Source organism: Filobasidium floriforme (assembly GCF_021052385.1).
Source record: "Filobasidium floriforme strain CBS 6241 chromosome Unknown HD553scaffold_17, whole genome shotgun sequence".
NCBI lineage: Eukaryota > Fungi > Basidiomycota > Tremellomycetes > Filobasidiales > Filobasidiaceae > Filobasidium > Filobasidium floriforme.
Window position 1 is genome coordinate 740,566 of NW_025763638.1, and position 14,932 is coordinate 755,497.

Sequence of the window (14,932 nt, forward strand, 5' to 3'; positions counted from 1 at the left end):
CCTCCTTGATCCGATCGGATGGTCTTGACCGTGCAGTCCAATTGATTCTCAACTAGGTTGATATAGTCAATCAAAGCCTGCCGGGTCTCAGACTTCTTCTTGAGAAAGCTGAGGTTGACCTTCCGAGTGTGATCGTCGTAACAGGTAAGGAAGTAGAGGGATCCTCCAATGGAAGGGGTTCGAGCTGGTCCCCAGAGATCGACGTGGATAGACTGGAGTGGTTTGCTGGCTCGGATGTTGGAAGCAGGAGCGGGGAGACGAGATCCTTTTCCCTGTATGCAGGCTGAGCAGTGGAAGCCGTAGATGTCTTTTCCGGCTTTGGCCCAATCCACAGTCTTGTCAAGTCTTCCTTCCTTGCCGAGCTGAACCACCGAGCGAACATTGAGATGGCCAAGTCTGCGGTGCCAGTGGTAGAGAACATTGTCGTCCGTGACAGTATTGGTGGCCGTGATGAGTGCGGCCTTGTGTCGGATAGGAGTGCTTGCCGGATCGAGGACAAACAAACCATCTTGTCGTGTTGCAGTGATGACCGGTTTGCCAGGGCCATCTGCAAAGGTGTTGAGGATCGCTTTGTCTTTTGCAAAGGTCCAAGAGTGTCCGTCGGTGCTCTGTGCGGCACCAACACTCAGAAGGTTCCGTCCCAGTTCGGGTACGTGGAGAACATCGTATAGTGTGATGTTTGGTAGTTTGAGTTGACCGCATTCTCTGGCTGTGATGTTGGCGCCGTTGCCTATGGTGATGTTTGCCTGGATCGGTAGTTGTTTGATTCCAGTGAGTAGGTTCCTGTCATGGACCATGTGATGAGTAGCTCCAGAGTCTACGACAATGTCGAGTGCAGACGAGTGGGCCAGAAGGGCATTGTGATCGATGGTGATGCTTGCCATGAAAGCAGAGCCGGCGTTGATGCCATGATGTTGACTCCTGTTGCTTACGAGTGCGGCGATATTGGCACTGTTGTTTGTGTACCTGTTGGCGTTGTTGCCGGTACTGAAGTTGGCGGGCTTGGTGAAACAGTTTGCTGTTGAGTGTCCATTCTTCTGATGGAACTCGCAGAAGGCATTCTTGTCAAAGGAGGATCGAGGAATGAACTTCTTCTTGTTTCCGGTGCCGCCGATGTTGTTGGTGTTGTTCCGTGCTTGTTGACGGGCAGCGATGAGTGCTGTAGTCTCAATTCCTTCTTCCTGAACAATCCTCCTCCTGTACTCGGCTCGGACAGCGTCGATGACGTCCTGCGAGTGAAAGTCCTCCTTGAGATAATAGGTCTGAACGAGGGTTTCGTAGGAAGAAGGAAGGGACATGAGGATGGCGAACGCAAAGTCCTTGTCGTCCATCCGGGATCGGCCAGAGACGGTAATAGCGGAGTAAGCCGACTTGAGTTTTCCGGTATGGACAGTCGGGTCTTCTCCTTCCGCGAGTTGGGATCGCCAGATGATTGCAAGAAGTTCTGCTCGCCTGGATCCCCTTGCAGCCGAGTAGGTTTCCTGAAGATGTTTAAGTAATCTTTCGGAAGCAGAAGGAAGCGTCGCTCTGTACTCATCGGTGTGAGCAGAGTCCCTTTGGACCAGAGCGTGCCAAGTTGAGAGGTGAGACGGGAGGTTGTGATGAACAAGCTGACTGAGGCTTCCGTCGATGATTCCGAAGGCCTTCTTGTCTTTCTTGATCCATTTCGCAAGTTCCTCGGCTGTAGCTGGAGTAGTGACCGTAGTAGTGGTAGTAGTCGGAGCGTTGTCCGTGCCGGCGGTGGCAGCCAAGGTAGTGATAGGTAGGGTATTAGGTCGAGGAATAGTTCCATCAACAATGTCGTCCAGATCCTTATCGATCAAAGTGTTTTGAATCGAGCGGGACCATTCCGCGTAATTGTCGGGACCCTCAAGGTAGGTACGCTTGGTAACCTTGAGAGTATCGAGGTCGAGACTGTCGGCCATGATGAAACTAGTGTTGGCATAGACTGAACGCGTTCACCGAACGCCTTCCGAACGCGTCGAACGTCATCAAAAAAATACCGAACGCCAACGCGTCATCGAACGTCATCGCTAGACGTTCGGCCGAACGCCAACGTCTTCGGCAAGGCGTTCGAACGCGTTCAGGCCGAACGCCTGTCACGTGATCGGCCTTACAGCAGCGCTGATCGGCCAATAATCGCGGCAGCGGTAGCCTGAATCGAACCGAACACAGGAACGTCTTTGGATCTTAAAAAGAATCCTTACCGACTACGCTACTGGGCGATGTTTGAAGGCGTTCGAACGTCTTCAATATCCGGGGACCAAACGCCAACGCCTAAACGAACGTCTAAGGCGTTCAACGCGTTGGCGTTCGAACGTCATAGGCGTTCGAGACGTCTAAAAATAGACGTTCGGCCGAGGCGTCCAAGACGTTCGGCCGAACGCGTGCCTACACTAGATGAAACTAAGTCGATGTTGAAGAGGGTTGGTTGATGTAAACTAAGGTAATGGCCCGTTGAGCTCCGTTGGTAGAGCAGCCGACTCTTAATCTGTTGGATATCGAGTTGATCACCGTTGTATAGTTTGCATGAGGATAAAATATACAAGAGGGGATCATGAAATCAAACCAGAATGGTCTGCTATATATATTATTCTGGTAGGTGGCAAGGTGCTGCGGTTTGCGGTTTGCGGTCTGCGGTTTGCGGTCGCAAGTTGCGGTTTGCGGTCGCAACTTGCGGTTGTGGTCGCAACTTGCGACAGTGGTCGCAGATTGCTAAGCGAGTCGCAGATTGCTAAGCGAGAACAAAAGGAAAGGTGCGAAGAGTGGATGTGCTTTATTGTTCCATGCGGTCTATTGTTCTGGGAGAACAATAGGCGTGCGGGAGAACAATAGGATTCGACAGGGTCTTGACGACGACCCAGGCACGGTATCTGGCAGCGTCAGAGGTAGTGGGGTCGATCTGACCGCCTTTGTCGGGCGAGGTAGGATCGGAAATCCAGGTAGGCCATCCGTCAGGACCGTCTCCAAAATCTCGCATTACGTGGTCGATATTCGGTAGCAGGGCTCTCTTGGCCGGATTCCAGCCGTCATTCCCGACGTTGTTGCTGTTCGGGTCAAGGGCCTCGTAGAACAATACCGCGCGCTGCCATGCCTTCAACCTCGGACCAGACGTTTGATAATCTGAATGCGAAGAAGGATAGAGCGAGTCCAATAACGACCGCGCAGCATCGGTGTCGTCATACAGGTCGACAACTTCTTCGTAATTGGCGGGCGCGGGAATCCTCGCATTGAGTCGTCTGGCTCTGACCATCTTGTTCAAGGCTGCTTTCATCGTCGCCTGACGGTTGGCATCAGGGCCAGCTGCCGAGAATGCTCGTAGATCGCTCTTGAGCGGGTGGTATTCCGGCTCTGTAGAGCCGTCGGTCCTCGTTGGAAACTCTCGGATCAACTCATGATACTCGGCCGAGTCGATGGTCCCAGCCGCGAGAGGCGTACGTTGGATCCACCGGCGAGGCAAGGTAGGTACAGTCGCATCTGGGACGAAATCCGCCTGGTCAATTTCGGTGTTATCGACGACCGATTCCTGATCCCCAGGATCGACACCGGTAGCGGCTTGGATTCGCGCTCTCCGCCTATCCGCTGCCCTGCGTCTAGCTAGAGCTTGAGCGCTCCGGGCGACACTGGCTCGAGCGGCATCTCGTTTGGCATTAGCGGCTGTCGCCGCTGCGTCCATCCTGATCCTCGGTGGTGAGGTCTGAGAAACTTGATTGGATCTGTAGCTGGTGCTAAAGAGTTCACCCCGGATTGGGTCCTACGGGTCGATGCCCGTGCGATAGGTCATACAGTAAGCGTTTCGGAAGCGCGTGGAATTGGCAATCGTTACGGTACCTACTCCGAGTGAAGATCGATGTCGACTTGTAGAGCAGTCGGGAGGCGATGATAGCGATCACCTCGGGAGAGATGAAAAGCTGGAGGAAATTAATTCGGCTTATCAGTGGGCGTCACGTCCAGCAGCACGTAGTCTCGCGATGCAAACTTACCCCTGATGAAACGCCGAGTTGGATGAAACGCTGGGGTTTCACCTCGAGCGCTTTCGTGTTGAGCCGAGTCGCCGTGGTAAAAGTCGACTGAGGAAGGGTGAGTAGGTGCTGGGAAGATGCTGTACGACTCGGCTCGTTCGGACGTCCAGAAACGTTCTTTTATATGGTATCACAGTCCGATGACCTTCAGAGCAGCGAATAGCCACCACCGATGTGAACAATATAATGTCCCGGACCGCGGCTGTGATGAGCCGGCTTGTGAACCATTCGATGGCGTTTCATGAGAGTTTCGGTGTTCCTCGACAGGGTCGAGATTCTTTGCGCTAGATACATCTGATTCCTCCGGTGTTCCTGTTACAGACCTCAACCCCTGCGGACGTTGTGGTCAACCAGTGTGCCTGCTATCAGATGCGACGATTGTTGAGTTTTATCATCTATTGCGTGTCGTAGAGTTGCGGAAGTAAATCTCGAAGGTATATTTGCTTCCGGCTTTCTTGCTACGCACCACGTAATCCCTTTGGGTCAGGTGGTCGTCGTGATCTATGATCTATATGATCTCATGTACATGGTCGATCTGGTGCAGTGAACCAAATATCAGAGTTCCTGATATGTGACACCGTCATGGATCAGTGTCTCCGCCTTCCTCCGGTTCCTGGCCCGTGGCTTCCCAGCTTTTCGTTTCGCAGGCAAATATGGGATCGTGTAGAGTAAGTCCCAGCCATCGGGGTCTGGCTTGATCACCTTTGTCGGCTGACCACGACGACGACGACTACTTGGTAGCATACCCCCGGTTCATGATCCACACACCTGGATGTCTGTCTGTCTCCAGGCTCTGCGGAATATATGGGTCGTGCCTTCTCGTCTAGCGGACACGAATGATGAAGGCAGGAGAAACGTCAGCTTTGACGAGCGGTCCACACCACGACTTCGTCAGCTATGACGAATCCAAACGCCCTACGCAGTTTTAGGCCACCGTTAGATGCTTCTGGTAAATCTACCGATTTCGTCGCCTCAAAGGTCATCAGCCATCAAGGCAAGATCCTCGGCGTAGCTCTGGACAAGGTCGGACGGTTCTGGTACAACATACTCGACTTGAAGTCTTCGGCGTCCACGTCCGGAGGAACGGGGAACGGACATCGCTACGATTCGCAACGATGGAAAGATGATTGCAGCCCGTTGTACTTTCCCACCGAGCTGGTTCACCTGGACGCCGAGTTGGGAGGACTGTACGCCCTGCCAGTACGTGGAGAGAAGGATGCCGAGGTCGACGCTAGCGTGGTCGATCCGTCTCTGGTGGATGCGTACTATAGTACCACTGCTAGGCTGTCGGGACGTACCGGGGGTGGAATGAGTGACTTTTCACTGGTCTCCGATGGGACCTACATCTACCTGTTCAGGCAGGCCAGACGGGCGGACGATACCGATGTCTCCGTGCACAAGGTGGCAGGGTATCCCGTGGTGGATGGCAACATCTTGATGGACCGGTTCGTCCTCGCAGACGGCGTCCTCGGTAGGAAACTCCACGTCCGGTACCAGAGGTCCCGATCCTCCCGCCCGCTTCACGCCAAAGACACCTTGAGCGCATGGGATATGGACGGCAAGCCCTTCTTTGAACCGACGACTTGCATCGACCTGATCAAGAACGTCAGCCAGGGCAAATTCTGCGTCATGCGCACCCCAACGGATTCGAACGACGCGTACCGATGGAACGTCTTTGTGCTTTCCGACCTGACGAAGCAGATCGAGTATTATAGTTTTGATTCGACTCCCGATGGAGCGATCCGGACGCGAGGACGTATCAGTTACGGATGTCCCGCTCACAAAGATCACTTGAACGAAGAGCCAACGTTCTCCTTGGAACCGGGAGCTTGTCCTGCGATCACCCAAGGTGGATTCCGTTGTAATCGACCCCTGATGCCGGCCGATGTCAACCCCAAGGCCACAGAGTCCCAGAGCGCTCTCTTCCTGGACGGATCATTCACAAAGACTTACCTGGAGACTGATCCGATCGATCTGTCGGACGCCAAGGTCTACGAGGACGGGTTCACGCTCGAAGCGTGGATCTCGCCGCGAAATCCTTGGGCCACGGCTGCCGCGCTTGTTAGGGACGAAACGGTGAGAGCGGTCGAAGATGTCAAGTTCGACTTCGGCGTTGTCAAGAAGAAGACCACTGGAACGTCGACAACGGGTACCGCAGCATCCGGTACGAATACCTCTGGCGGCACCTCATCGAGCGGCTCTGCAAAAGATAGCGAGGTCAAGACGGGTACGGGCACGGGTTCGACGTCGAATTCGGTTGGGGCAAGCACCACGATCAAAGCACCAGATGCCTCCGGGACAACTACTACCACGACGAGACCGTCTGGAGAGGCCAAGCTGAACACGGCGACGATTCCCAGTTCTGCAGTGACGACTTCCACCGAGGCCTTGCCGGACGACGCTCGAGCCGTCTTTTCGATCACCGGAACGGCAGCCGTTACGGTCGCTCTGCTTCCCACAAGGGGTGACGGTACTCGGGTCAGGATCGGCTTGGTCTCCGAAGGGAAAGTCGCCCCGGCGACGTCCCCTATCCCGGCGATCTCGGCCTATTCGCCTTCGACCCCGTCCGACGCCTGGACCCACGTTGCTTTGGTGTACAAGAGGGAGATCAAGACCGCCCGTCTCTTCGTCAATGGACTCGTCGAGGCTACCATGTCGGGCGTAGCGGCGGGTTCGTTCGATGGCGTGGCGAAAGCGATGCTCAAGGACAAGGTGCGGTACTACGCGGGCGCCTTGGACGAGATAAGACTCTGGAGCATGGGCAGGGACGACAAGGATATCGGCCAGACCATGCATACGCGATCGAGCGGGGTGGAACCCTACCTTATCGCGTATTGGGGACTCGATGAGGGTACTGGTAGCCTCTGCCACGATTCGACGGGTACGCGTGCTGTCTTCCGTCCGAGTGTGCTCGACGGGTCCGGGTTGTCGTGCTGACAATACTATTCATTTGCGGTTCGCGATGCCCAGGTCTGTCTCGACCGCTGCAACTCGTGACCGATGACACCTCGTTGACCGTGCACCAGAGCTGGGTCCTGTCGACCGCTAATATCACTTCAAGGGCAGGGATCGTCCGACGTGTGCTGCGGTTGCGGGATGGGCTCGAGGTCACCACGGCTCCTGCTGCAGCGCTATACTGCGAGCAAGAAGATCCGCTGCAAATCGTGGTGGAAGAGGAGGAAGGAAAAGGCGACAGCGTATTGAAAGCGAACAAGACCCGCGCACATGTCGTCTTGGCGTTCGGCGTACGGGACGGCAAGACACCGTCAGAGTCGCCAAGCGGCTCAGAAGATGCGGCACTCGGCTGCCTCGGTCTTTTGGACTTTGACTTGGATGCACAAGGCATCCTGGCCTCGACCACAGGTCTCATCGGACTCGAGTCGAGCATGTTGACCAACGCGCTGCTGGTGAACAATAGCGTCGCTCGTGCAGCTGCCGAAGTGCGCTCAAAGCGCATAGCAGAGATCGACAAGGACGAGGCGGACTTTCACGAAAAAGTCAAGCAGATAAAGAATGGAGGCGAGTGGACTTGGTACGGACCGGCGCTTGGAAAGTTTGTCGAAAGTAGACGGGTGGTGGAAACCGACTGGGATCGGGAAATCAAACGGCTCAAGACGATCGTGATCGGTGATGATGGCAAGCAGATAGAGGACGTGATTCTTCGGTCTGCAGAATGGCGACAGCAATCGCGCGTGGCTGCAGCCGAGATCACACGATTGGATCAGACTTTCCCTGCACGACTCGCAGAACTCGACGCAAAATTCGCAGCCGAGATAGAATGGGTAAAAACCGGACCGAAAAGAACGTGGCTCGCTGCAGCGGGAGATGCGAAGGAGTATGTAAAAGCCAAAGCGCTATTAGCAGACTGGTACAAGCTCGCTCCTTCGGCGACCCCAGAGTGTAATCGCATCAAAATGGAGTGGGAAGATGCTCGGCACAAGCTCGCAATCGATACGTGGAAACAAAAGATGCGTTGGCGACGCCAGATCGAGCTGCTCCGTACGCCGCCAGCTGACGACAAGATCCAGCCGCTACTTTGCAGCATCGACGGAGCTGGCCTTCGGGTTTCGGGAATGATGCTAGATGCGGAGGCCTGCGTACTGACCGGCGCACCCGCACTGTACGAATCTGCAAAGGGAGAAGTTCTGATCTCGGCGAGAGGCGCTGGCGAGCGTTTACAAAGCTTCCAGTACGATGCTGGCACTGCCCGACCGAACGCCATGCTGCGGGGCAACGATACAGGCGAGGGCCCTAACGGCTCTTCTGCCGTCGCCGTGTTGCCACGCAGCAACGCCGTCGAAAAGTTGCACGTCGAGATACGACGGAACGACCCGGACAGCTCGGCCACTGTCGACGTGGTCTTGACTGCAACGCTGGCCGGCGATACACCTCAGTCGGTCCACGAACGATGGTTAGGAGTATCTTCTGACCCTCAACAATTGTCAGCGACGATCAACGGCATGATATCCCGGACGGCTGTCCAAGTGGGTCGCATTGGCAGCGACGACATGCCCACCGCGATCGTCACCCCGAACAGCACACAGAACAAGACGCCAGAGGTCACCAAGCTGCAATTCCCAAAGGGGATTCTGATCAGCCTGCTTCCGGGTTCCGTGTTGACCGCAGGCTCATGGGCCTTTCATGTCTCGCGATCGGCCCTGGTGGGGTCGAAAGAGGTCGAGGTCAAGATACTAGACTTTCCCACAGTCGAGACCGATGACGACGAAGAGGACGATGACGCCCCTATCCCTGGTCCACCCTCAGGGTCGATGTTGACGACGCTTGCGTACGACTACTCCCGCCTCGCCTGGTCGGACAGAGTGAACGCAAATCTCGCCAGCGGGTCGATGGTCGCCTCGTTCGCTCCACTGGATCTGGGCGTCAAGGTGTCCATACAAGAATTAGAAGTACCGGCGGAACACACGAGAACGCCTGGACTAAAGGGTGTGGCTGCAGGGGGTTCGATCACTTTCGATGGCGGTAACAGCGTGTCTGTAGCGACATCGATCGTCGATCCGACAGGCGAAGCTCGACCTGCCGCGGCATTGGGTACCGGTCTATCGGTCGAGTTCTTTTTCAAACCGGCTCTGGGACAGCACCTCGAAAGTTCCGCCCTAGAAGATCGAGCGAATCCTCATCGATCGGTACTCATGGCATACTCGGACTCGGTCAAGGACGCCACAGTTTCGTCTACAGGTTGGGCGCGCGAGTGCGTACTCGCCTTGGAGCGCGACATCGATACCGTGTCACTGGACCACTATCACGTCGTATTGGGATCAAGGGGAGATGGGATATCTTGTCCCGCCTTTCACATCCCATCGATCAAGAGCGAATCGTTCACACTGGAATTTCACGTCTGGTTTGTCGGTGGTATCGAAAGCGCGTCTGGCGTGGGCCTGAGGGTGGAGATCGACGACTTTGTCATCGAGTTGAAGCGGGATGCATGTACCGTCACCTACTTGACAAACGCCGACGGTCAGCCAGACTTGAGCGGCATAGTCCCGACCCCTCTCGGGGATATCGGTCATCGGCTCCAGGGACAATCATGGATACATGTCAGCGTCGTTCATGATGCTGCTCGGCGGTCGGCGGAAGTATACGTGAACGGCGAGAATTTCGCCAGTTTCGCCGTTCCCAAACTACCAGATCAACCGATCCGCAAGCAAGGTCTGGCTGTCAATAACATCTTCTCGGCGCAAGCACGGGTCGCAGATGTCGCCGTGTGGAGCGGCGTTCGCAGTTCGCGTCATAGCAGGCGAGAGCGGCTGCGACAGTTGTCTACTGCTACCGGAGAGGTCCTGCTGTATCTTCAAGGCCAGTCGGACGGGACTGTCAAAGACATGTCGTCGTGAGTCGCGAGACTGTACTGTCCAACGAGCCCGCTACTCATCCAGTTGCATCGTATAGTAATGGCTATGCCGTCCGCGTAGCATCGTCAATCGGCGCTCAGGCAACGCGAAAGTCGTCGCAGGACGTCAACTGGCAGGCCCGCGACGAGTGGGTACTCGTCGCCCAATTGTGCGGCAAACCTTTCAAGCTGCAGACCTCTGCAACAGGTCGTGCAGGTCGAATCTGCTCCGAAGACTGGACGCATGTGGCTGTCACATCGGACATCAGCTATGCGGCGTCTCTCGACAACTTGTATACATCGCAAAAGTCCGACTATTTCCGCTCGTGCTCTTTCATCGAGATCAGCGGTAATGCACCGTTCACAGATGGAACGATGTCTATCGCAGTCTGCATGCCTGACGTTGGTCGAAACACCATGCTGTTTACCTGTGGTAATGCAAGACTGGTCAAAGGCGCGACCGGATGTCCTTCAAACCCGTTGGAAGTCTCGACTTTCGACAGCGGTCGCATCAGACTCGCTTGGGTAGATCAACATGGAACGTGAGTTTGATGACGATTCCGGCCGGCAGAGAAGATCATTGACAATGTTGCTCTCGTCGTATCCCGGCAGCGTGATCCATCGAGAGACAAACTGTCGACTCCGCTCTGGCGTCCCCACGAGAATCACGGTCACCAGAGAATACTATAACTGTTCGGTCGCCTCGGGAGCAAAGCACATCTACATCGCCAGTCTGGCCTTGCTCGAGTGTCCTCGAGGACAAGATCTCGCCAGCTCGGTCCGCGAACAGTGGCCTGAGAAGACGGACACGGCATCGCTAGCGGCTGTGCCTGATGATCTCGCCGTCATGGAGAGTTCTAACACTTGGTTCCTCGGCGGTGCTCCCTGGATCACCAACTCCAATGCCCAAGCGGATAGGCGGAACACGGATGTCGAGATGGACGGTCTAACCGGCCAGATAAGTGAGTTCAGGGTGTATCAAGGAACGGTGGATCCATATCCAGCATCGATGCCGCGCGGCATGAGTGCGGGCCTGGTATCATGGTTGAACTTTGTCGAGGGCGAAGGGCTTCGAGCAGCCGATCATGCTGGCAAAGCGCAAGGCGTATTCTCGGGAAGGCGGCGGCCGACGTGGTCCATCAGCCTCAATCCGCACGAATCGTGCATAACAGCTTATCTCAACGGTAGTCCCGTCGAGCTGAGTCCCATCGGATCGAGATGGGCCGAGAACGTCGTTCCGACCACTTCGACCTTGGTCCTAGGCGGCTATCAATCCGACGGGACTACCTCGGGCGATCGGCTCAGCAATTTCTCTGGTAGTTTAGCCGAGGTCAGGCTCTGGAACTCGTGTCGAACCGAAGAGATGATCAACGACTCGCTGTACTATCCTCTTCCCGAGGTGGATTCGTCACTCTTGGCCTACTACGACATGTCCCCGCCGTCGACGATATTACAAGAGAGCGCCACGGGTCTACTCGACGGCTTTAATCGCCACGAGCATCTCATCGAAGACAGGAGTCTCGCATCCCGACACCTCAAGGCTATCAACAAGCCCAAAGAGCTCGTACCGTCGTGGTACATGCTGTATCAGGATTTCGACTCGCCTGTAGGGAATGCGGCTCCTTGCTACATGAATCCCTTCTCTACCAGCGAACCAAACGCTCTGCAAATAAAGGCGGACGCGAGTTCAGGTGGAATCGCCGAATATGGAGAGGTGGAAGCGGACGGCACCGGAGCATATAAGCGGGTCTACTCTCATATTTCCAAGGATGGAGAATGGCATCTCTGGACGGGTCACAAGGTCGGCGACGTCGTGAGCTCGTATGTGGCTTCGCAGCAGTTGGCAGCGGAAATCAAGGGCTTTATCGAAGGTCCCCCTCCTTTTCCTCTGGAAAATTATTGGTCCAAAGCTCGCGAGCATACCCCACATTCAGTCGTGCGATTCATTGACATGGGCAGGACGGTGTTTACGTACAATACTCGTTCGGAATTCGGGCAAGAGCTGTCGGAAAACTCGGAACATAGTATAGGAGCCAAATGGAAGATGATGGCCGGGTGAGTCTTCTGAGCATTGACAGGTCGACTGAGATATGGGGCTTGACAAACGTCGCCTGCAGTCTAGGAGTGGAGACAGAAGTTGCGGCGGGCAAAGTGTTGGGTCACCTCAAACAATCTGCGGACTTTAACGATTCGACTTACAAGACCGATTCGCTCATCCGCACCGACGTCCGAACGGTCGAGATGAAGAGCGAGCAGACGGGGCAATGGGTCGGCACCGATAACGACTTCAAGTACGACGTCAACAATGATGGACTGGCCCTGGTCGAGAGCCGTACTTGCGACGTCTACGCGCTCCGACTAAAGCTCAAGGGCGGAAGATGGCCATTGATCGCATACGACGTGCGACCGAACCTGCTTATACCCGCCGACGTCAACATTGTGACCTTTCCCCTGAACCCGAGATATGTCAAGCAAGGCTGCCTGGATGGGAACTATGGCGAAGTCGCGGATCCTGATTACGCCGCCGACGGGGAAGAGAGGCGAAGGCTTGGGCTCGGAGTCTCATACTACGATCCAAAGCAGGCCTACCAATTACAAAACGACATACGCAAGCAGAAAGAAACCCGCGAGGCCGAGTACAATGCTTATACGGAAGCTGTTACCTCGGGTCAAGTTATCTTGGGCATAGCGAAGAACGTGATCAACACCGCTGTAGATGTCTTGAGCGGGAAAGGCTTTACCAACCCGCGAGATTATAAGTCCAACATGCCTGGGGCGACGGCTCGATCTATCTGCAATTCGTACGTATGGACGGCGTCCGGCGGATTCTACAGCGAGTCGAACGAGACGATCGACCACATCCAGAACGAATACGGTGGCTCTGCCATAGGCAAAGTGACGGTAGGTCGTGGACTGAGTGGAGAGGCGGCCATTGGAGGGGTGGAGATCGCCTCGCAATGGCACACCGGCGCGAGTTTGCACTTCAACATCAATTCTCACAAAGACAAGGCGACCGAGAGCCATTACCAGGTACACGTAGAGTCGGGTACGGGAATGGATCTCCGAGTGATGAAGAATCAAAAGGACTGGTCCAAGAGGGCGGGAGCAGTTGACGCGTATAGGTGGATGACATTCTTCGAGGAACCGTCGGAGGATCACTGGCATACCCTCTTCAACAAGGTTATCGATCCGATGTGGTTAGCAGGTCAGGGACGGGACGGCGATACCCCCGAAGCGAGCCTCCTCCGCTCGACCAAAAACTCGGGCGCGAAGAGCAAGTGTTGGAGAATCTCGCACCGGGTAACTTTTGTCTCCAGGGTTCTTTCCAAGATCAAACCTCGGCCCAACGAGGACGATGGCGATGCAGCGAGACTGTCTTCCCAATTGCATAGGATGAACTTGGATTCGAACTGGCAACTCATACAGGCGCTCGGTCCTCAGGTCGCTTCGTGCGGTAGCAAGGGCGCGATCGCGACGAGGTTGAGGATGGTTCTACCGCACACGTACCCGTTGTTGATGCAATCGGAGGCGATCATACAGGACGTGGTGGAGTTGCTCGCAGAGTATATGGGACTCGTATAGTTTCTTCGACCAGGATGTACGTACTGTTATTGGTCACTACGAATAACTCCGTTTGCACAGACCGAAAACATGTAACGGCGCGAGAGCATATTTCGGTTATCGTACAGTCTTGTATCCCTGTCTAGGTCATACTTCACGCCGTTCCAACAATTATTTACCTTTCGTCACGTGGTCATCACTTGGAATACGGGGCTGCTCGTCATTAATAATAAGCAAGATTGGCAAGTCATCGTGATGATAGAGGACATCCACGTTATCAACCCTTCTTTGATGGGGGATGACGACGGTGACCCTTTGTCCTCTGACCCCCCAAACCCCGACACTCCTCCAAATGTGACCTCGGAATGAAGGCCGATTCTGACTCGACTGAATCGACATGCCAGGGATGAGATGGCGATGGCAATGCAAGTCATAAAATGCGTTGTGGTTCAATACCCATACCCTTTGCACACCGCAACGCAGGAAGTGACAGATATTTTGCGCCCGAGATGAAACGCGCTGCGCCACGGGGCCATCAGGCCGTGTTCTGTCCAAAATGCTATGGATGCGCCGAAGCTCAAACAAACCTTGATCATTCTTGATTTGGGCGAGCAAAGACTTGGTGAAAATGTCGTTCCTTCTTGAATCGACATCAGGACCTGGCGTGGAAGGATGCAAAGGCCGTTGGAGGACCGGCGGGAAGCGGCGCGATGAGAATGCCGCGTCGAGGAAAGCTGGATGACCTAATCTCGGTACCTACCGTTCGACTTGATCAGATGAAGGATCAGTTAGGATTCGCTTGTCTCTGGAGCATCAGGGTGCATATAGCTTACACACCAGATACCGTTACGTAGAATCGGCGGTACGGATCGATTGGGACTTACTCAAATCGTCTTCCCAGCTACCTCACAAGCCGAGTGATACTATGCACGAAGGTCATCATATCCGTCTCCAGCGTTTTTTGCGCACAAACACACTAATGGTACTTATCTCGATCGCCTCGGTATGCGGTCACTGACCACCATGGCAGCTCTAGCGGGCTTTGTCAGCATGCAAGCTGTGTCGTTCCTTTAGATTGTAGACGGATGGAGGCATACCTGGAAAGTTCGAGGAAATCCATTTGTGATTCCATCTTTATGCAAGCTATACAGTGGCAATTAAATCGATGTGAAACACGGTGCGCTTATTGGAATCGAAGACCACTCGCTCCTGAGCGACCTCGATGCTATAGGTCGGATACGGACGCGTGATTATCCTTGTCGACCAGCTTAAGCACACCTCGTCAGGCCATCTGCATCTGAACGCTGTAGATACGTGAATATATCTATATATATAAACGACTTGCAACTCGGTCGAGCTGAACGCTATGTGCATTCCCTCTCAAATCACGTGACTTTTCCTACCAAACCCCGATTGCCGCCGTGATAGCTGCGAGCTGCGATTCTCGACCTCGCATATCCCATCACACACAACACACAGCAAAACTATCGCCCGCAGCGCT

At 54.8% G+C, this 14,932-nt stretch overlaps 2 protein-coding genes across 2 annotated transcripts; one reads left to right on the forward strand and one right to left on the reverse strand.

The window, feature by feature from the left end:
• Nucleotides 1–2,776: 2,776 nt before the first annotated feature.
• Nucleotides 2,777–3,676, reverse strand: HD553DRAFT_344052 (uncharacterized protein; the record flags this gene model as incomplete). Its single annotated transcript, XM_046182941.1, has 1 exon — nt 2,777–3,676. One exon carries the CDS (start codon nt 3,674–3,676, stop codon nt 2,777–2,779), a length of 900 nt encoding a protein of 299 aa, XP_046035067.1.
• Nucleotides 3,677–4,570: 894 nt separating this feature from the next.
• Nucleotides 4,571–13,714, forward strand: HD553DRAFT_315338 (uncharacterized protein). The gene is made up of 6 exons (XM_046180477.1): nt 4,571–4,690; nt 4,764–6,903; nt 6,993–9,870; nt 9,930–10,412; nt 10,483–11,925; nt 11,988–13,714. Exons 2-6 carry the CDS (start codon nt 4,920–4,922, stop codon nt 13,450–13,452), a joined length of 8,253 nt encoding a protein of 2,750 aa, XP_046035068.1. The 5' UTR covers nt 4,571–4,690; nt 4,764–4,919; the 3' UTR covers nt 13,453–13,714.
• The last annotated feature ends 1,218 nt before the right edge of the window (nt 13,715–14,932 follow it).

Excerpts from the sequence above, each read along its gene's own strand:
- HD553DRAFT_315338 (XM_046180477.1), top strand. The coding sequence starts at position 4,920 with ATGACGAATCCAAACGCCCTACGCAGTTTTAGGCCACCGTTAGATGCT. Across the intron at positions 9,871-9,929 it reads ACTGTCAAAGACATGTCGTC|TAATGGCTATGCCGTCCGCG; the intron begins GTGAGTCGCGAG and ends TGCATCGTATAG. Across the intron at positions 11,926-11,987 it reads AAATGGAAGATGATGGCCGG|TCTAGGAGTGGAGACAGAAG; the intron begins GTGAGTCTTCTG and ends CGTCGCCTGCAG.